Consider the following 22469-nt stretch of genomic DNA (forward strand, 5'->3'; position numbering starts at 1 on the left):
GTTTTTTTCTTTTCATAGTTTGGTCGGGGGTGCGATTTATACTCAGATGTGACTTATATGTGGAATATAAGTTGCATCTGAGTATATAATTTTACATCTTTGTTACGGTCACACTGACAACCTGACAACCGTGTTTTTTCTTAATTATTATGCATTTTTTGACCTTCCGGTGCGACTTATACTTTGGAAAATACGGTATTTATTTATTTTTACACTGTTATCTGTAGTATATGTAACAGCTGCATCTTAATAATTCAAATATTTCTTTTTGGATTTGAACTAAGACTATAATACGATAGAAAAAGCAGCATGCACTTTAGTTTGATATTTGTTATCCTCTTTATAACTCAATTATGGTAAGGATTTTCTATTTTAACGAGGCATTATGGAACTTTTCACTATGAGGGTCTGCCACGTGTTATTTTCCATGTTTTTAGCTTTGCCTGGAATGTTTCAAAGAATTACATTATCTAATCTGTCACCATGGAGACAAGCAGGTGAAGTTTCAGGTTAAATCTGTGAAGAGGCACTCACAGTAAGAATATTTTTCAAGATATTTTTTGAGCAATAAAAGCACCCATGATGAAATAAATGCAAGATCGCAATCATTTAAATGCCATACTAACTAACATTCCAGGCAAAGTGAGCACTGGCATCGCTATGAAGACAAGCAGGTAGCGGACCCTCCACAATGAAAGTTATATAGTGAACCTTTATGTGATCTAGCAGCTGTGTTTTGTCCTAAATGAGGCGTAATGTTCTTGTGTGTGGCAGGTGGCGCAAGTGGAGAAGTTCAGTGAGAGCAGTGGTCTTGGTATTAGTTTGGAGGTGAACAGCGGGCACCACTACATCCGCTCTGTGCTGCCCGAGGGACCTGTGGGTCGCTGTGGCAAACTGTACAGTGGAGATGAGCTGCTCGAGGTACAGGGGCAACGTCACTATTATCAGTATTGTGCTGTGATTGTGAATAGATTTACTATGTATGCTTAAAAAGTAGGGTTCTGTCTGCTTGATGAGGTCTAAACTACAGGTACAGGTACATCCAGAACTCTGCCACCCGCCTCCTCACCCACACCCGCTCCAGAAACCACATCATCCAATATAAAGTCCTCCATAATCTGGCTCCTCCGTATCTCGCTAACCTCTTCCATTGGCACTGTCCCACCCACCACCTCAGATTAGTCGATACCAACCTCCTCACTCCCCTCATCAAGACAAAGCACCGAATCCACAACCACAGCAATCAGGAACTCGGAGTCATCGCAGCGCTTCATATCACTACTAAAAACTCACCTGTTCAAACCTGCATTCCTCTAATGATTTCCACCATCGTCTTCAACTGTTTTCTTATTGTGTGTAAAGTGTTTTTGAGTGCTGTATATAAATCTGATCATTACAGCAATAAAAAACTGTATATTTTGTTTTTTTTACAGAGGACAGTCTAGGGACTATCTCATTATCATTTTGATCTGTTTATTGTGCGACCCTACTCCTGGTGATTCATATTGTCTAACTGGTTTAATACTCTGTGATAGGTCAACGGGATTTCTCTAATTGGTGAATCACACAAAGAAGTGGTGAGGATTCTGAAGGAGCTGCCATTGTGTGTGTACATGACGTGCTGCAGACCTGCTCCACATCTACAGACGGATATGGACTCCATCATACCAGAGCCTGAGGATTTGATCACTAAATTCCAGGTACGAGGCTAGAACATATTTATTTTTACGTTTTATCATTTTTATTTATGTGTTTATGTATTATTATTATTATTATTATTATTATTATTATTATTATTATTATTATTATTATTATTATTTATTTTTTTATTGTTTTTTTATTTTTTTATTTGTATTTGTTTTAATTAAATTAGGTGAAACATTATTTTTTTATAGTACATACAAAATTATACCTTGGGACCCAGATTTAAAAAAAAACAAAAAAACCTATCAAATACCTTATGTTTTAATGTACAGTATAAGCACCATGTATGTCAACATTTATTGAGACCAGAGGCTGTAGCCAACAACATTTGTGCTAGATATGAGACATCAAAAGCCCCTTGGAAATTGGTTTGATTTCTCCAGCCATGTCTGTGATACTCTACTAAAGCATTGCTATCTCTTTTACCTGCTGCCAGAAAACTGAGCCAAAACACAACTGCAGTCTAGCAAAATTGGGGTGTGTAAAAGTAAAAGCAAGCTTGATATTGAGATTTCGGACACCTTTTTTTCCAGAAACAAATCGACCTGAATAATGTATTAGGGGCTGAGGAAGCAGAAGTGAATGCAGTGGAAGTGACAGAAGATAATGTGGCAGAGGAAGCGATTGGATCTGCTCTGGCTATGTGGGAACTTGAGGTGCAGAATATTGAGCTGGAGAAGGGAGAGGGAGGACTGGGGTTCAGCATTTTGGACTATCAGGTGAGTATGCGCAAATGTTTGAGTTTAATATTTAAGTTCAGGCACCATGCACAAGTTCATTAATCGTAGAAAAGAAAAGATGAACCAAGATTTGAACCAAATATAACTATTGCTCCATCTGCAGTCCCCAGGCAGGTGAACAGAACTATAAAATATGTGAAGAAACTTTTTGTGAGCATAGAAATGGAAAACATTTGAGCTCTCCTGCATTTGTAGATTAAACATGCCTTGATAAAATTAAACATCTTATTTTTAAAGAGTAGTTACTGGGGTTTTAAATGATGTTGTAGTTCTGTGCTGTTCTGTCGTATAACTTAGATAAATGCAATTCTATAAAATACATCCAGGCCTTAGATGAGACGTTCACAACCTTCAATAACTCGTTGCTGCATATATTCCAAAAGAAGAAGAAGGAATCATAGATAAGACAATAAATAAATTGTAACAAAATGTAGATGATAAATGTAAACTTTTGTCATTTAAAAGTTTAATCTTATTATTGTCACATTTCTCACAGGACCCAATGGATCCCAGCAAGACTGTGATCGTAATCCGCTCCCTGGTCCCTGATGGGGTGGCTGAGCAGGACGGCAGGTTGTTGCCAGGAGACCGCCTCATGTATGTGAATGCCACTAATCTGGAAAATGCCAGTTTAGAGGATGCTGTTCAGGCTTTAAAGGGGGCTAAACTCGGCAAAGTCCAGATCGGCGTCTCCAAACCTCTACCTGTAAGTAACTTTAACAGTGTGTCTTGAGTTACAGATTAATTTACCTTCTCCTTAATCGACTTGAAGATCGTGCTGTCCCAATAACACATTTTGAAGTGTGTCATATTGATGAAGAAAATATAGAAAATAAACCATTATTTACTTACAGACATCCTAAAACAGGATTAGATTATTTGTCTAGCACAGGTTGTACACAAAGTAGTAAAATAAGATAAACCTATTTGTCCTGCGATGGGGGAGAGAATTGTAATGTTGCACTACAAAGTTCCAGAAGAAGAATAGAAATTGCAGTAGAATAGAAATATGCAATTAAAAATCACTGTTAAAGGTCCTGTGTAACGCAAAATTGATTCTTGTGAGCTTTAAGCCATGTTATAATGTAGTTTCCTCCTCAAAAACATACCAGAAGTTGTGTTTTGTTTCATTCACACATTTCTAAGTTACCTTTTATCATTACTCTGTCTGCGTCTCCAAAGCTCAAAACGCTCTGTTCCACCTTGTGATGTCATGAAGCGATAGTTTTCAAATTAACATCTACTTTTACCTTTTATTTCTGTAGAGATTGGCAATCCCACGACTAAAAGTATCCAAATGATTCTAGCGAAGGTGTACGGAGTTTAAAAACACAGTGTATTACCACATGACATCACAAAGTGTTTTCTATTTGAAAATAACACAATATCGACCTTTTAAAAGACATAACATTCAAAGTGCTTTACCGTAGTAGTTTGTATCTTTAATGAGTCAGACGTTATTTATTTTCAACCCTCTACAGCTCAAAATCTTATCGTAGAACAGAAAAATATCAACAAGTTCCTGGTTTGTACAAAGAAAAAGTACACATGATAAATACTGACCGCCAAAAAGTACTGTTCCATTTATTATTCACTGAAGTCAATATAGTAATTATCGCAAACGGCCAGCTTGAATATAATGTATGTATTTGTGCTACCCAGTGAGTCAGCGAGCCTTTTGAGTAATGCGACTTAGTACCCAGTCATGAGGTCTCAGCTTACACGCACTTGAATTTTTCATGCAGGGAAAAGAGCGGATGTCGGCTCTATGGTTTAGCATTCCACCCACTGTTCAACTGAAAGCAGGAGAGCTACCCAGAATGCACTGTGCCCTTTTGTTTCATATGATTATGTTATTGAATTTTGCAAAGTGCGCAGACCCACTTGTGCATTTAAATACAGAGGGGGGCACTTGTCAAAATAGTGTCTGGAATATGTCATGTTTGTCAATCTTAGTATATTTCATATATTTTCGTCTGCATTTTCCCCTCATATTGAATCCACCGTTGGATTACTCAGCAGGACCTTTTGGAGAGACAGGGTTAGCAGGATTATAGAGCTATAGAAAGGCTATGTGGATTTATCTATTTCCTCAGCAAGGCATCTATTTTGTGTATAGCCTCTCAGAATTGTACAAACACTCTGCTTTTTTTTGCATTTAGTGTGTCCTTGTGGATAGAAGTTTCATAATGTTGGTTTTGCAATTTAAAAAGCTATTTAAAATCTTATTCTTAGCTATATTTTTTGTTTTTGGACCCATGTTGCATTGTATCCTCATCAGTAGAGGTGCGTTTGGGTCAGCGGTGGAATGTAATGGAGTAAAAGTAGTACAAAAAGTACACATTTTGGGTATCTGTACTTTACTACATTTTAGAACAGGGCTGGAAAGTAAAAGTATTTTCTTATCATTGTCTGAGACCTGCTGAAAAGGCTGAGGGCTTTATTTTTAACACATTCGTAGGCAAGGCAAGTTTATTTGTACAGCACAATTCGTACACAAAGTAATTCAAAGTGCTTTACAGATTAATTTGAACAAACAAAACTTTACAAATAAAACTAGCTAGAAAAAAAAAAAATTGAGTGAGTTGTTTCTATTGAACGAAATTCAGCGCAATTCTTTATGAAAATTACTACATTTGAAACATTGTAAAATGTCAAAATGTGCGCATAATACTTTTACTTTTTACTCTTTAAGTACATTTTTAAACAGATGCCTACTTATCTGCTTATCTACTAATCTATTTAAGTAAATTAAGTTGATTTCTTCATCTCATATTTTAACTTTTTTATTTATTTATTTATTTTTTTGCTCCAGTATCTCTACTTTTACTTTTTTTAAAAATGTATTTATTAATTAATTATTATTATTTTTAAAATTATTATTATTATTATTATTATTATTATTGTTATTATTATTATTATTATTATTATTATTATTGTTATTATTATTATTATTATTATTATTATTATTATTATTATTATTATTATTTATTTTTACAAACTTCACTAGTTCTTCCACCACTGGTTTGGTTTCATGCTAGTAAAGTAATCCTGCATGTTCTATCAGTGCTCAAATAGGTTGCGTCATAATTAAAGATCATGTCATAATTTCAGATGTGGGGCAGGAGATTCATTTTAAAATGATATTGCCAAAACCCACAAATGCTGAACATCAATTTTATTTGTCAGGGATTCCCCAAACTTGCCATATTAATCTTCGTTCTTTCAGCTGACACGTTTTTGAGGTTGAATAATGGCACAGTTTTCTGAAGCTTTTGTGAGAAAAATCCCTTTTGTTTATTTATGCTGACAGAGAAGACATTGGACTTTGTGCTACTTCTTGCTTCATGTGCATGGGCTCAGCAATTAATTACAAAGATATTAACCATAAACCAGGTCTGATCTGCAAAATTACAGCCAAACAGCAAATTCAACTATTTACCATAATTCTGATATATATATTTTTTTATGTCATAACCTATTGCTTCCAATGAGAAGTACAGCAGTTTTGGGAATAGCAACCAACCATTTTTAGCTTTATGCAAACTACTTTACTTTTCAATGCACAAGCAAATGCAGTAGCACTCTCCGCTTGTGTCTTTTACATTTCATGCCAAACCTTAAAAATCATCAGCCTCTTCAATCTACATCTCTTTCTACTAATCCCATACTAACGTTTCTCCTCCTGATTTGGTCATAACTCATTGACATCATCAACCTGGAGGCACTGAAAGCTTCTCTCCACTTTCCCTAGGGAATATGTGGATATTCCCCCTCTCCATATCCATACGGTCATCAGCAAATTACATCATCATCATCAAGCGCCATCCATTCATTTGACTTCAACAGTATTTTGATTGAAGAAGGAGAGGAAGAAGGACTGGCTTCTGAGGGCATCCTTTACCGAGCAGAGCCTGCATTGGTTAGTTAGCGTCATGGGTGCACTGCATAACTAAGGAATCAACCAGGAAATAAGAGATATTGACATGAGATATTGTGTGATCTTGGTGCTGTTTGAGATTATAATTGGAAAGTGGATAAAAACACTTGATTACATGTACTTTTTCAGGTCTGTTTTTGTACTATAGATGGTCCAGATCTCATTTGTTATTTCTATATCCTGAAAAATGCTGGTAAATGTGTAGTACAGTGGTCCCTCGCTATATGTAGTGCAATTTTGCCTCCTTTTTTTTTTTTTTTTTTTTACAGCATATGAACGTGCATTGTGATTGGCTAAGGGACTGTAGACCATTGTCCATCAGTCTCCTCCGTGCCGTGTCTCCTGCACAGAAATTTACATAAATGTTGGATCGCAGTGTGACTCTGAAGTGCTGTATGTTTGCAAGATTTCTCCCCGACAAAACCCACAATGTCGATGAAACGTTCTGCACCGACAAATTTCAGAAACGCATTAGACTTAAAAGTGTTTCTGTGCACGGAGAGGCCGCCCATGCAGATACCGCTGTAGCAGAGGCATGTGAACAAATTTAAAGCAATGATCGAGGAAGAGGGATATAATATACGGAGTGTTTAAACAAGAGAGAAGTGTGAGAAAATGTTAACGCCTGTCTGAGAAAAGTGTATAAAGTGTGTGGTGAGGGGTTTTACAGCTGCAAAACATATAGAATAATTGTAAAAAATAAAGCTGATACTTCGCGGATTTCGACTATTGCACGTTATTTTTAGAACGTGACCCCCACGATAAACGAGGGACCACTGTAGTGTGTAAAAGAGAGAACACTGAACAATTATTTGAAAAAAATGTACCAGTTTATGTAGTTTTGATTTCGCTACCAAGGTAAAGGCTTGATTCTGATTTCAATGCCATATTTTGAAATGTATTACATAGATACATACGAGACAATTTTCCAGGAAATGTCCAAATTTGTTCGATTTATGTATTTTTCCAGTATCGATACCTGCTAAACCTGTTTTGATACTAGTTTTAGTGCTGAAAATTGTTTAGTATCCGCGTGTTGATTTCAATCCAGACTCTAGCTTTTTGAGTGAGGTATACTTCAAAGCTTGAACGTCTTTGTTTTGAATTAATTTGTAATACCCATGATTGCTGTCACAAAGTATGCATCTATTGTCTCAGATTGACACCAGTGAAGCGGATCTGCCTGATGAAAAAGCACTGGAGCATACTTACTCCTCTATCGACGATGACACTTTTCAAGCCTCCATGATGGCTCTCCATGGCAGCAGCTGTAACGTGGATCAAGACTTTCTACACGCATCTACACCTAAGGTAACTGTAATATCAGCGTAAATAGCACCGCAAATAGAAAGACGCATTATGCAAAACCGACTTTAATGAGCTTTTTAACCTTATTATAATGATATTCCCTCATCATTAACTGGGGTTCATACTTGTTTGAATAATGCTGTGTTGCATTCAAGACTTGAGTGCTCCAAAAATAGCAGTTTTCACCTATCCTCTATCCCCGTACACATCCATGTACTTAGTTGTGTTTATTAGAAAAATTTAAGAATCCAGGCTTCTAAAACGACACATAGCCACTTAGCCACTTTGCAAAAATAAAAAAAATAATTCCAATCTACTGCAGTCTACAGCTCCAAAGCTTAAATGCTGTGTTTCTCCTTGTGATGTCATGAACTGTTAGTTTTCAAGTTAACAGCTACTTTTTCCGGATTGTTCAGTAGAGATTCGCAATTCTAGGGCTGAAATGATCCAAATAATTCTAGCGAAGGTCTATGTAGGAACTCAGGTTAAATATGCAAGATCTGTGTGTTAAACATGTGCAAATGAAACAAAACACAACTCTATGTACATATATTTTTGATGAGGAAACAATATATTTCAACCTGGAGTGACTCAAACAGACACAAATAGAAAAGTATCAGGAAGCTTTATTGAATGAGCTATCTTTGATGCTCAGACCCCCGGAGATGTCTTCCCCTCGGGGTCTGGACACTGGAGGTGTTTGAGGTACGGCCGAGGAGAGTAGAGTAGAGGCAATGATGAGAGGATGAGAAGCTAAGGGGATGTTGCTGGGGAGGAAGCGGAGCACGACACAAACCGAATCAACCGTGCATCTGCAGCGAGGGTTTAAATCAGGCAGACTGAGCGCTGATTGGACAAAAAGGAGGTGTGGCGAGCAGCGGGAGGAGTAAAAGGAGTGAGGTGATGAAGGCTGAGGAGCAGTTAAACTCTGGAGAAGCAGTGAAGTATCTTGCAGGCTGAATTTGCAATAGTTCCATTATAACATTGAGTTGACTGAATGCTAAACAACTACAAAAAAAGCAGATTAAGTCTTCTTTAAAAGCTGATGCCCTCTGCTGAACTGAGCTATACAGCAGCTGGCCATTGCTATTGAATCTGCTGCTCAGAGCCAAAATGTCATGAGAAGTGTTTTAATTGAGTAAAAACAATAGTGAGTGTTTTATGAGGACTTCAGCCTTAGCCACCTCTTGTCCGCAGCCCACACTTTTATTCCCAAAGAAAAACAAACAACGAGGAACAAAGGGCATAAAAAGTGTTTTCATTTTGCCTTAAAGGTCACACTTACTCCCATTTACAGGATCACGCTAAAAAGTACGAATGGCGAAAGGGTGCCCAGTGAAGTAAATAAACAGGAAATATTTGATTTTAAACAATAAGGAGGTTGCAGAATGGATTTGCTGTACGTGTTTACATAGCGTTAAGCAGTTTAAAATATACAAAACGTGATTAAAAGTGTGTATTCATTCAACAAAATGGGAAGATGTAAAAGTCAGACATCTTATAGAAACATAGATCACTGCATAATTGAGGAAAGCTTATTCATGCATGCAAACAATTACTCAGTTGCGAGCTGTTAGCGAGAACTAAAATGTCATTTGACATTTAAAAAGCCCTGTAATGAGTTATAAGAAAATATTACATTCCGTATTTGTACCATAGACGGATAGCGCTTAAGACTAAATGGTCATTAAAGGTCTGGTATTACTCAAGATTGACTCTCGTGAGCATTAAAGTGTGTAAGAATGCTTTCACTTCATCAACATACCTGGAGTTTGTTTGAGTAATCCTTTTTTATTAGTCTGTCTACATCTCCAAACTTCAAAATGCTCTGTTCCACCTTGTGATGTCATGAAGCTGTAGTGTCCAACCTAACAGTGACCTTTGACCTTTTGTTCAGTTTAGAGATGGGCAATTCCAGGGCTGAAATCATCAAATGATTCTCGTGAAGGTGTGCGGAGTTTAAAAACACAGTAGAGCACTTCCTGTATTACCACATGATGACATCACAAGGTGGAACAGGGTGCTTTCTGTTTGAGAAGAACTCAGCCTAAATATGCAGAATTTGGCTGTTAAACATGTGTGAATGAAACAAAACACAACTCCAGGTCTGGTTGTGATGAGGAAGCAATATTAACTAATCTAATAACGTAGATCAAAAAATACCAGAATATGGGCCCTTTAAAGGAACATCTGATTTAAAGATACTTGAAGTTATTGCTATACATCTATCAATCTTTCATATATTCATAAAATAAAAATAAAAAATTGTGGCATTACTGAGTTGTCTCTACAGAGATAAATAAGTTCAACACTATTCCGGGAAAAGCTATAACATCTCCATAGCAGTAACATCTTCAGGTTTATTAGTGCACCTTTAATGGATTTGTTGGCATAGTAATGATGACTTACACTTGAATGAACTAAAATGCACGGTAATTGGTTTCCTGTTTTCCTATTTGCTTAAGTACTTACCCTAGTGCCATTTGCAAAATCAGTCTTCTCCTTATTATCTTATTATGTCCTCCATTTGCACTGGTTAAATAGCAACTCTCTATCGGCTACTTTTGATAGCCCTATAATGGAACAGAACCAGTGGTTTTTTTTTGTTTTTTTTGTGTAATAATGGGTGCCTCTGCTTTGTTTTCACTATAGCTTTCTGCTCACCTCGACTTGCTGGACCCACATTTTGTAACAACCGGTCTGGAAGATGAGATTCCACCTCCTCCTTTCTCCATGGAAAACACAAGCACATACAGTCCTCCAAGTTTACGAAGCAATATCCCGGATTTTAACTCCATCGTGACCAGTCCGGATCAGTACATGGCAACCCACAGCGGCAAAGACAAACCAGCGGATGGTTTGCACTCGTATAGTCCGTTTGCAGAAATGACTCAAAAGAGAAACAGTATTGATGAGGAGGGGTCTCTTCACTACACAGAGCCTCCTATGGCGTTTGCAGATATGGAGGATATGAAGATGTTGTTGAAGGTAAGAATAAGATGGAAAAACACTAGCGGGTAATTGTGTCGGTGCTGCATCGATGTTATATTTTTCCAGCGTAAAACATAATAAAAAACAAAATAAGAAGTAATCAACAGTGGGTTCTTCTTCTTGCTAATTCAAGGTCTGTGGTAGTGACAGTAGGAGGACTATGAGTAGTAGCAGTAGTAAGATTAGCAACAGTAATGGAACCAGCTAGGAGTGTGTACTTTGTGAAAATATGCAGTTTTAATACATTTTGGGGATTTTTTTTAGATTAAGTCAAATATCAAAAATTATAAGGAAGAATGATGTTTGACTTAATCTAAAAAAAATCCCCCAAATTTATCAAAACTGCATATTTTTACATGCACATTATTATGTTGAAAAAAAAAAAAAATCAAAACAAATACTAAAACTATGCTGAGGATGGAATTTATTTTACAAAGTACACACTCCTAGCTGGTTCCATTACTGCTACTGTTGGTACTTTTACTACTGCTACTACTCATAGTCCTCCTATTAACTACTGTCACTACCACAAACCCTGAAATAGACCTGCAACGATAACATATTTTGAAGCATGATATATATTGCTACAGAGAAATATTGCAATCAACCATAATACTGAAACTATTTTATGCCACTAATTAAGATGTAAATAATGTAAGATAATAAAATAAAAGATTATTGAAATAATAATCCCAGTAAACCATTTTTAAATCTCACTGTTGCATTAAAAGACATGAGCTACAACAAATAAATAGCAGAATATATCAATAATTGGCTTAAAAAAGGGACTTATTCACCTCTCTACAGCTCAAATCTTATCTTATTACAGCAAAAATACTCTAAATCTCCCCAGTTTTGCAAAAAAAAAACAAAACCCAAAAACTCGATAAATATTGAGGCTCCAAATATATAGTTCTACCTTTCATATACGATAAGTCGATATAGCAATTGACAGACCTACCCTGAAAACCCTATTACATGAAGTAAACAACACAACAATGGCTAAATCAACCGAAATACTATCTTTGTTGGAATCCTGTCTTTTAAAATATTAGATAAACACATTTTAAGCCTTTAATTGCACTACCCTTTCTCATGAGACCCTTGTGGTGTTATGAATTTGAGTTCACATATTTCTTTCTTTCATGAATAACTATATTTTTCTCCCAAGGACGAGGACACGGCTGAAAAAGAAACAGCAGATGATGAAGACAAGGAAGCACTGACCTCCGGGAGCCATTTTGAAAGGACCATCACGGTTGTCAAGGGCAATTCTAGCCTAGGTTTGTGTTAATCTATTTATTTCATTCTCTTTTTTATACAAGTGAGTTTTGGTCTGAAAATTGCATTGTTTTTAGTTTTGTGTCACATTTTATTGAATAGACTTTTCGGTTATGTTTTTGTTTTTTTGTTTTTCTGCTGTTTTTGAGTATTTATTTGCATTTCAAAACCTGCTCTAAGGCAAAGTATGTCTATATTTTCTTAATTTAATGGTGCATATTGCTTTGGCTGGAATGTTCCTTCTGCCAGTGAAGCTGCATAGTGCACATTTAACCTACAGTTTATAATAGGTATTTATTGCTTTTGTTGTGTCCTGTACTTCTCCAAACATAATTTCAACTCTTTAAACAGTAAGGACACAACAGATGGGCTGATTATTCACATGTACTCCAATGCAAGTTTGTTGAGCTGTCACAAATCGTATGGATTGTCACTGAAAGACAATTTATATTTGAGTTTCAAGATATTTCATTTACTAATTTGCATTTTTTCCCGCATAATTTCGCCTAGGGATGACAGTAAGCGCTATGAAGGACGGGTTGGGAATGCTCGTCCGCAGTATCATTCACGGTGGCTCCATAAGCCGCGATGGGCGTTTGGGTGTCGGCGACCTCATCCTCGCCATCAACGGGGAGCCCACCGCCAATCTGACCAACGCCCAGGCCCGTGCCATGCTCCGAAGGCACTCTCTGATTGGTCCAGACATGGGGTAAGGCGGCATGACAAGTTAATGGTGAAACGCTGGTTACACACCGCCGTGAATGTGTTAATTATGTTGATTATGAAGTTTTGATTCCACGTTCTAATGACTAACTTCAACTCATTTAGTGGAAAAAATATAGCAGGAGTCATATAACAGTAGTCGTGTTAAAATTGTTAGAATATTTCCATTAATGATCAAAATAGTCTTCAAATTTCTCTATGCCACCTAACTTTCGTAGGTCTCTCTGGCTTAATTAATCATCATTCTTTGCCAGATTGTAATGGAAGCAACAGGAGAAAATAAGATAAGTCACAGCTAATCATATAAAGAATACGTATATCTGTGTAATCCCTCAGTCGTCCAGGTCTGATCCGTGGCAAAAGAAAAGTATAACATCTGTCAACTGCACAAAATGTTGCAGTCCTGAGTCTCTCGCTCATTAGGGGCTTGAATGATTCTGCTAAGTAGGATGCAGGTACAGTTCAGACTTAGGGTAACACAATAGACCTACCCTATATACAGAAACTGCAAACAATAGTTGTGTGTTTTTTTTTTTAAGTTTCAGTGTAGTCAGCTCCTCTTTTCAGATAGATATAAGGCAGTGTTCACCAGTATTCTGACCAGAACTGAAGATGAGCAGCGAAACCTCTTCACTCCTACAATGTTTTGTCCAGTTGACAGATTTTATATTTTTCTTTTGCCAAGGAATACATATAGAAACATTCTGTGAACCTGTTGCAGTGGTGGATGAAGTATTTTTGTTACAGATATTGAGTAAAAAAAGTAAAAATATCACATGAAAAAAAATCTATGTAATTAAAAACATTCAAGAAATGTACTTTTAGGGTAACAAGTAAAAGTATTTCACACAGATTTTGAATGTTGTTAATGTGTTCAAGTGTTAAATGCAGTGAAATTGATTAAAGAATGATACATATTTTGCTCAAGCAGTAGCGATACAAATCCATTTCTCCATTTTTCTTCTGAATTTTGTGTATTTATTTTTGTTCGCTCAAAGCCGAAGCTTGAACTCGAAAACTTTAGTCATGATGTTACCACAAAACATGGTAAAAATATCTTCTCAAATCATATGAAAAATTCTTTTGCTTTTCAGTCCTGTTCCAAAATGTAATGGAGTAGAAAGTACAGATGTCTACTCTCAAATGTAGTGAAGTAAAAGTAAAAAGTATCCACTATAAAAGTTACTTAAGCAAATTACAGATCCCTAAAAATTTGACTTAAGTGCAATACTTTACTACTTCCACCACTTTTGAGCAACAATTAATACTAGTATGTTAAAGATATATATTTGTTAGATGTGGCTAGTTAAAAGAAAACCTACATTTTCCTAGAGATTGTATTTTCTCCAACAATTTATACGTGATAAAATTTGTAAATTACATAGATGTACATTTCGAAGTTACATTGATTTTCTAGGGAGGGATTTCACTTGACTTAATCGAATGCAGTGTTTTCAAATTGTGCTTGCTGTGAACTAAGCTGGGCAGTTTGTTAGCTTTGGTGCATAAAAAGGCAACTCTTCACATTCTAGATCTGCTTGTGCACCTGAGGACGATCTGTGCCCATTTTATGTGTGAGTATGACTAACTTCCACGCTGGTGCTCATCTGACCTACAACTGCCCCCTTCGATTTATTTTCTTATACTTCTTTGACTGGTGGCTGGGCTCATGCAGTCTACAACCTTAGATTTATCCAGAATATGTTCAATTGGCAGGACAAATGTAAAATGTGACAGTATTCTTACAGTACTGTGCAAAGGTTGGTGAATTATTGTATTTGCTAAGTCAAGGTCACTGCTCATGTAGGTTTGGATTTATATCAAACATAATTCCTGGTTTAGTAAAGGCTTAGTCTTGGTTTAGTCTTGGTTTAGTAATGCCTTAGTCCTGGTTTAGTCCTGGTTCAGTCCTGGTTTAGTGCTGGTTTAGTTCTGTTTTAGTCCTGGTTTAGTCCTGGTATATGTTCAAGTAATGGCTTAGTTCTAGTTCAGTCTTGGTTTAGCTCTGCTTTAGTCCTGGTTTAATCCTGGTACCATTTAGTATTGGTTTAGTCCTGGTTTAGCTCTGGTTTAGTCCTGGTTTAGTTTTGGTATACGTCCTAGTATTGGTTTAGTCCTGGTTCAGTCCTGGTTTAGTAATGACTTAGTCCTGGTTTAGTCCTGGTTTAGTAATGACTTAGTCCTGGTTTAGCTCTGGTTTAGTCCTGGTTTAATCCTGGTACATTTAGTCTTGGTTTAGTCCTGGTTTAGGGATGACTTAGTTTAGTCCTGGTTTAGTTCTGGTTCAGTCCTGGTTTAGTACCGGTTTAGTCCTGATTTAATCTTGGTTTAGCTCTGGTCTAGTCTTGTTTTAGTCCTGGTTTAGTAATGGCCTAGTCCTGGTTCAGTCTTGGTTTAGTCCTGGTTTAGTAATGACTTAGTCCTGATTTAGTCTTGGTTTAGCTGTGGTTTAGTCTTGGTTTAGTCCTGGTTTAGTAATGACTTAGCTCTGGTTTAGTAATGGGCTAGTCCTGGTTTAGTCTTGGTTTTGTCCTGGTTTAATCCTGATTTGCTCTTGGTTTATTCTTGATTCAGCATTGGTTAAGCCTTCTGCTTAACACAATCTGAACATACATTTTCCTTACTTTTGCACAGAACTGTAAATGAATTTTCAAAGACATATTCTGTAATTTTTCTGGATAAATCGCAGCTGCACACTCCGCAGTTGCATCTGTTCTCCTCTGCATCGCACGGCACTTCTAACATCAGTGTTTGTTGGTCCCGGGTCTAACACACATTCTTCTGACTCACTTCTGTACTGCTCACTGCATGCTGTTTTTGTTCCTAATGTCCCGCCTCATCTGCTTCATTATTTCCCCGGGATTCATTCTCCTTCTCCATTCGCACGCTGCCGTCTCTCCAAACCAAATCAACCCATCTGCCGGAGGATCTGTCAGCAGCAGCGGCGCGCCCATGTGTTAATGTGCCCTTCGCGATCGGCTTTACTGTGAAACGCTCTGAAATCACGTTTTAAGTGGAAACCAGACTCTGATGACTTGATTTGGTGCCACTCAAGAAGGAAATGAGGGAAAGAGACATATGATAGGAACGTAGTAAAGATAGTTGCCGGATTTTGTACAATTATAAGGCAAAATTACTGTACAGTCCAGACAAAAGCGAGGCCAATACTTAAATCTGTATACTTTGAAAATTAAGATATTCATCACGTTTGTAAGATGCGTTAAACGGGGCTCTGCGTAACTTTTCTTTCGGAGGCTAAACCACCAGCTTGTCTCCATAGAGATGTTATTGCTTGGCCTTGCTTGCATCCGTAACACCATGGAGACGAGTCCAGAAAAGTTACACAAGAGCATCTACAAGCTCGTAAGAACGTTCAAATTACAATATTTTGTGCAAATCAGTGTTTTAATACTAGGAAAGCCTGTGTTCCATCGTTGGGTAAATGAAGAAGATTGCATTGGGAAGGGCATCTGGTATAAACTCTTACCCCAAGAATAGTGTGCTTATTAAAGATTTTTAAAAAAGCATTTATTTTAGTCAGGTTCATTGTTTAATTTTTATAGTACCAGGGAGCAATGAAAAAAGAAAGATAGACGGAATAATATACAAACACATTATAACACCTACTCTATTTACCTGCATTTTCAGCATCACATATGTCCCGGCTGAATACTTAGAGGAGTACAAAGCCAGTCTTGAACAAACTAAAGACGCTCACCAGCCTGAGGACATCCCGCCCCCTCCTTCACGGTAAGTCTCAGTTCTGACCGTTTTGTAGCTTTTCCGAAAAACAAAAGTGTGTATTTTAATATGACTGATCCATTTCAGAAGTGTTCCTAATCTGCCTGAGCGTGAGGACGGAGAGGGAGAGGAGAGTGCGTACAGCAACTGGAATCAACCAAGAAAGTAAGTGGATCATCAATCTCACTAGAAACTTCCACAAGTACAAAATATCATTAGTAGTACACAAACTTGTAATTTATTATGCGACTAAATCTCTCACTTTTAATAGTAATTTAAATATGTATGAATGTCAAATGTACAAATACTATTACGGTAGATTACTTACAATCAAGTTTTTTAATACGATTGTGTCTTCTACACAGTTTCTCTTCCATGCCTTTATTTAAAGTATACCTTAATCCAGAGGTGCCCAAACTTTTTTTAATCGAAGGCCACATCTCAGAACATATTCGACGCGGAGGGCCACAGACCGGTGATCAATGCAGTGCGGTGCTTTATACACAGCTTTGACAGAGCCGCTGTGTATTAATAAGGCTTGAAACACATTCATTTTGGGTCTGTATCACACTGCAATGTGATGTTTGACGTTATAGTGATAGAAATAGTTTAATTTCCTGTTAAAAGTACTGCTTATGATCAACTGGGTGGGTTCAGCAGGAGGTCTGAGAGCCAATAAAAACTGGTCTGAGGGACACATTTGGCCCCTGGACCATAGTTTGGACGCCCCTGCCTTAACCTAATCTTAGTCTATGTTTTTTTGTGGCTGATACAACCATGATAAAACATTCATTTAGTAATTGTACTGATCCATCTTGTAATTTTAGCATTTTAAAGGTCCTACATTACACTAAATCAACTCTTGTGATCTTTAAGCCATGCTAGAATGTTGTTACCTCCTCAAAAACATACTTGAAGTTGTTTTTTTTGCTTCATTCACACATGTTTGAGTAATCCTGCATCATTAATCAGTCTGTGTGCATCTGCAAAGCTCAAAATGCTCTGTTTCACAAGGTTTAGCCCCGATTTAGTCTTCGTTTAGTCCCGGTTTAGACCTGGTTTAGTAATGGCTTAGTCCTGGTTTAGTCTTGGTTTAATCCTGGTTTGGTCTTGGTTTATTCTTGGTTTAGTAACGCCTTAGTCCTGGTTTAGTCCTGGTTTAGTCGTTGTATACGTCTCGGTCAGTCCTGGTTTAGTAATGGCCTAGTTCTGGTTCAGTTTTGTTTAGTCCTGGTTTAGTCCTAGTTTACTCCTGGTTTAGCCCTGGTTCTGTCCTGGTTTAGTTATGATGTCATGAAGTAGTAGTTTTCAAGATAACAGCTACCGTAACCTTTCGTTCAGTATAGATTGGTAATCCCAGAGCGGAAATCATCCAAATAATTCTAGTAAAGGTGTATGGAGTTTAAAAACACAGTGGACCACTTCCTGTATTACACAAAGTGGAACAGTGTTTTCTTTTTGAGGGAAGAACACGGCCTAAATATGCAGGATTTGTGAATGAAAACAAACAAAACTCCCTGTATATTTTTTGATGAGGAAACAACATTATAATATAGACCAGAAAATAGTGTAATATGGGCCCTTTAACAAAAAAAAAAAGTTATCCCAAAAATCTCATGAACCTAACACTTGATACCTCAGAGTTGAGTTTTATACCAGTACATCGTAGTAGCTTTGAGTGTAAACAAACCTATCTGACATTTGTTCCTTCCCCCAGAGTGGAGCTTTACCGAGCGGCGGGCAAGTCCCTGGGGATCAGTATCGTCGGGGGCCGCGGGATGGGCAGTCGCCTTAGCAACGGAGAAGTGATGAGGGGCATTTTTATCAAACACATCCTGGAGGACAGCCCCGCCGGACAGAACGGGACTCTGAAGACCGGGGACAGAATCGTCGAGGTGAGGAGGGAGCGTTTAAGGACAGTTGCACCGCAGTTGATATATTGCCTGTTGAGTAAGAGTTTAGCGGTCTTGAACAAAATTCGTGCGGGGTTTTTCAGGTGGATGGAGTCGACCTGAGGGATGCGAGTCATGAGGAGGCGGTGGAGGCTATACGCAAAGCAGGAAACCCAGTGTGCTTCGTGGTCCAAAGCTTCATCAACAGGCCAAGGGTAAAACAGTTTCAATCACTTATATTTGTTAATGTCTGTTTTAGGGAACAGATTCTACAAATTTAAGGGCAACACTTTTTTTTTTTTTTTTCAATTTTCTTTTTGCTCTCAAAACATACACTTTTTTGAGAAACAACAATACTAACCTACCCCTTATAAACTCATATATACCCTGTAAATTCAATAGCCATTTTCTATTTTTTTCTACTTATATTCTAGCAATTAGAATAGATATGAACACATTTTAGTAAAGCCACATAAACGCACTATTTGTACTTAAAGCGAGACTTCAATGTAAATTAAAAGAGGTATTAATAATTGGTGAACTTAAGTATAACACTGTTTCATTTGTTGAAAGAAAATGAAGAATCCTAGACATCTTTCTAAAGCAATATTCTTATCAAATTTGTCTGGTTTTTGTCCATATTTGATGTTGAAGTACCTGATTTTAACTATACAAGCACATTTATTTACCTACAAAATTGACTCTTGTGAGCTTTAACCCATGTTATAATGTTGTTACCTCCTCAAAAACATACCTGGAGTTGTGTTTTCTTTCATTCACACTTGAAGTGTTTGAGTAACCTTTCAAAAGCTCAAAATGCTCTGTTCCACCTTGTGATGTCACGAAGTGTTAGTTTTTTAAGTTAACATCTGCCTTTTACCTTTAGTTCAGTAGAGATTGGATTGGCCGAATTATTCTAGTGAAGGTGTATGGATTTAAAAACACAGTGGAGCACTTCCTGTATTACCACATGACATCACAAGGTGGAACAGAGTGTTTTCAGTTTGAGAGAATAACTCAAATAAATATGCAGGGTTTGGGTGTTAAACGTGTGAGAACAAAACACAACTCCAGGTCTGTTTGTGATGAGGAAACAACATTATAACATAGATTAGAAAACATAGATTAGTGTAATATTAGCTCTTTTAAAAGGACATCTCGTCTTCTATAAATTTAAATGTGATTCATCTCTAGCATTAGTTGGTTATGTGGCTTCAAAATACCTGTGCTTCTTCACACTGCTTCTCAGCCTGAGTCACTATATAGGCCAGCTCCATCGTCTGCTGTAGAAAAACACACCACTGCTCTTACATGCATGCCACATCGCACATGCCAGGTAATCTGTCTGTTTCCCTCTTTTTGGTCTCTTTATTTCCGTTGCATCAGCTATCCATCACACCTAATCTTTTTTGTATTATCTGGCTCCCCTCCTACCGTTCTTGCCGCCTCCTCCTCGTTCCTTCTCTATCTGCTTTTAAAGTGCTCCTTTGACTTTGAAATAAAGACAAAATGGAATTGGAGATTTCCTTCTGGGAGTTAAAAACGGGTAGGTTATTTTGTATCCCGACGTTTCCATTCTGCTTTCTGCCAGAGAGAAAGTCTGCGGTGATCCATTCTGTCAAGAAAGTACTCTCTGTGAGTTTATAATGTTGACGTTCACATATTGAAAGCCACTTCAACAAAACGCCTGACTAAAACGGCTTGTCTGTTCACTTTGATCGACTCAACTCAAGCCGGCAGTTTAGTCCAGTGATGATACACCCATCCACAAACGGCAATTCTGAAATCTTAACCTCCAAAACAGTTAAAGATGCATTGCGTAATATTTCTGGTGGAGGGTATGCCACATTCTTGCCTCCATGGAGATGTTATTGCTTTGCCTTGTATGTTCCACGCAACAGATTTGCATTTAATTTATTACAGCCATTTTTTTTTGCATTACAATTACAGTTTTTTGATGCTCAAAAATACCTTGAAAAACTATATTCAGTCGTGAGCTGGGTCGCCTCTCCACAGATCTGACCATGGTCTGGCGAGATCACCTGTTTGATTCTGTGGCGATGCACAAGTTTAATGCAATACTTTAGATCGCATGTGTCAAACTCAAGGCCCGGGGGCCAAATGCGGTCCGCCATGTCATTTTATGTGGCCCGTGACAAGGTAAATTTAAATGTATGAGTTTATCAGGACACAGACATATTTTTTTTATATCTTTGCAAATTTGAGACAAACCATTTTGCTGATGTGGCCCTTGGTGAAATTGAGTTTGATACCCCTGATATAGATAGAACATTCAAGTAAAGCATATAATAGCATCTACATGAACAAGTCTGTGGCATATTCTTCACTAGAAAAGTTCCACACTGCATCTTTAAATATATGGTCATGTGTTGGATATTTTTTCACCACACCAACTTTGAGGAAAATAAGTAGTTTAGTTATTTGGAGCAAGTGATGAGTGACTATCCTGTTATTATTCACCTTTGAGTGGTCATAATGTTTTGCCTGAATGGTGTAACTGCAGGTAGTGGGCTGTCTCCTTTTATATTATAGCCACTGCGGGACAGTCAAGGAGCTTAATAGACCATCTTCCCTTCAGTTTCAAATCCTTCCCTTGCAAGCAGTACATAATCTCAGAGAAGCCCGGAGGTATCTGTGGAACATTTTGTTAAATTGTTTCTGAGAATGAGGCTCTTTTTACATTTTCTAACGGTGAAATACTCGTCCTCAAGGAACAGTTTGCTTTAATGTTCTCATTTGAATTAAACCTTAGGAGTTCTTACCTACTTTTTCCTCCCAGATACTAGATCCTGATTCAATTTTGTCTCAAGGCTTCAAATGTCTCTAAATGTCTGCCTTATTGCTCCTGTTTGTGCTTTTAGAAACCGGCCCTGCCCTTTCCGCTGTCGCGTAGCCAGCACGGGTCAACTCTGTGCTCTACTAATCAAAGCTCCCTAGCACCTGCTCCTCCCCAGGTTAGATCCTCCCTCTGACACTGTGGGCTGTTTTGATGTCTCTTTTGCTACACCTGTACGTGTTCTGTGTAATGTTTTATCATCAGCACCAACTGCGATGAGTAGACCTGTCACGATAACCACTTTTTACGGTATATCGCTGAAGAAAATAGATGATAAACGATAATATTGAGACTAAATGATGCCACAGACACAATAACGCTTAAGTAGAATTATTAAAAAGGTGTAGGTTTAGTTTGTTTTCATACCTGACCACTAGCGTTTGTTTTTTTTCTCAAAGTTGCTGTGACATGTCAGCTGATTTAAATAGGTTTGGGCGCTGTCTTCCTACCAGTGGAAGCGAGACGACAGCGCCATCTGCAGTTCGACGTCTTCGGGACAGTATCCCAGGTGTGTGAGAGTGAAAAAGCCCCCTCGTCCCGGTTTATGGTGTAGTATACAAAACTTGTTTAAATAAGCTAACTGGACATGTCACAACACTCTGAGGAAGAGCGCTAGTCAGGTATGGAAACAAATTAAACCTTGGTCTGGAAAATATTTATTCAACCCTCTACAACTCAAATCTCATCGTAGTACAAAAGAAAATAACTCTCACTACTAGTACAAATAAAAAATAAATATTGCCCCTCAAAAATGATTGTTCCATCTTACATATATTCAATGATAACTTGATATATTTCTTGTTGTGACAGGCCTAGCGACGGAAACGTTAACAAGCTACAGCAAACATTTAAGGTCAAAGGTTAAATGTAAAGTGAACTAACTAAGAAGTAACTAAGTATTTGGTTAAAACTTTGGGTTCCGCATAAAAATGGTCAAAATCAAAATGATAGCACTTAAAAATGGTACAGACCTATTTGTTATTAGAATGGACTATCAGTTTTCAGTTCTTGCACTTACTAGATGAAAAGTAATTGGACCTGTACTGTGCCACCTTTAGAAGTAGCTACACAGCAGTAAACATAGTCATAATTACATCGTTGATTCCTCCTAAATAAGTAACCAGAATTGCATATGTTTTGCAATAAATAAAGGATGCTAAACACTTTGTGAGAAAATCTTAAACGGGATTTGACCTACTTGCATTTGCATATATAGTACATATTTAAACACATTATTTATGTATTCATATTCTGGGCCCACATCTCCTCTGCTACCACCTCGCCCTTGTATT

The 22469-nt window shown here is 37.5% G+C and overlaps 1 protein-coding gene across 8 annotated transcripts in view; it reads left to right on the forward strand.

Moving 5' to 3' along the window:
• The window catches only part of LOC117385980 (multiple PDZ domain protein), a 69737-nt gene that overhangs the window by 21661 nt on the left and 25607 nt on the right, over positions 1-22469 (forward strand). For 3 of the 8 annotated variants that reach the window (XM_033983282.2, XM_055228962.1, XM_055228968.1), the window contains 15 exons: positions 775-921; positions 1536-1700; positions 2238-2423; positions 2941-3150; positions 6199-6366; positions 7543-7695; positions 10345-10680; positions 11855-11966; positions 12475-12673; positions 14220-14261; positions 16336-16437; positions 16516-16593; positions 18146-18323; positions 18425-18535; positions 21203-21295. In XM_033983282.2, the coding sequence (XP_033839173.1) occupies positions 775-921; positions 1536-1700; positions 2238-2423; positions 2941-3150; positions 6199-6366; positions 7543-7695; positions 10345-10680; positions 11855-11966; positions 12475-12673; positions 14220-14261; positions 16336-16437; positions 16516-16593; positions 18146-18323; positions 18425-18535; positions 21203-21295 (2280 nt within the window). The remainder of the gene's footprint in view (positions 1-774; positions 922-1535; positions 1701-2237; positions 2424-2940; positions 3151-6198; positions 6367-7542; positions 7696-10344; positions 10681-11854; positions 11967-12474; positions 12674-14219; positions 14262-16335; positions 16438-16515; positions 16594-18145; positions 18324-18424; positions 18536-21202; positions 21296-22469) is intronic. The other 5 variants (XM_055228963.1, XM_055228964.1, XM_055228967.1 and 2 more) reach the window with 3 other exon arrangements.

This window comes from Periophthalmus magnuspinnatus, chromosome 18 (assembly GCF_009829125.3).
Source record: "Periophthalmus magnuspinnatus isolate fPerMag1 chromosome 18, fPerMag1.2.pri, whole genome shotgun sequence".
Lineage (NCBI taxonomy): Eukaryota > Metazoa > Chordata > Actinopteri > Gobiiformes > Gobiidae > Periophthalmus > Periophthalmus magnuspinnatus.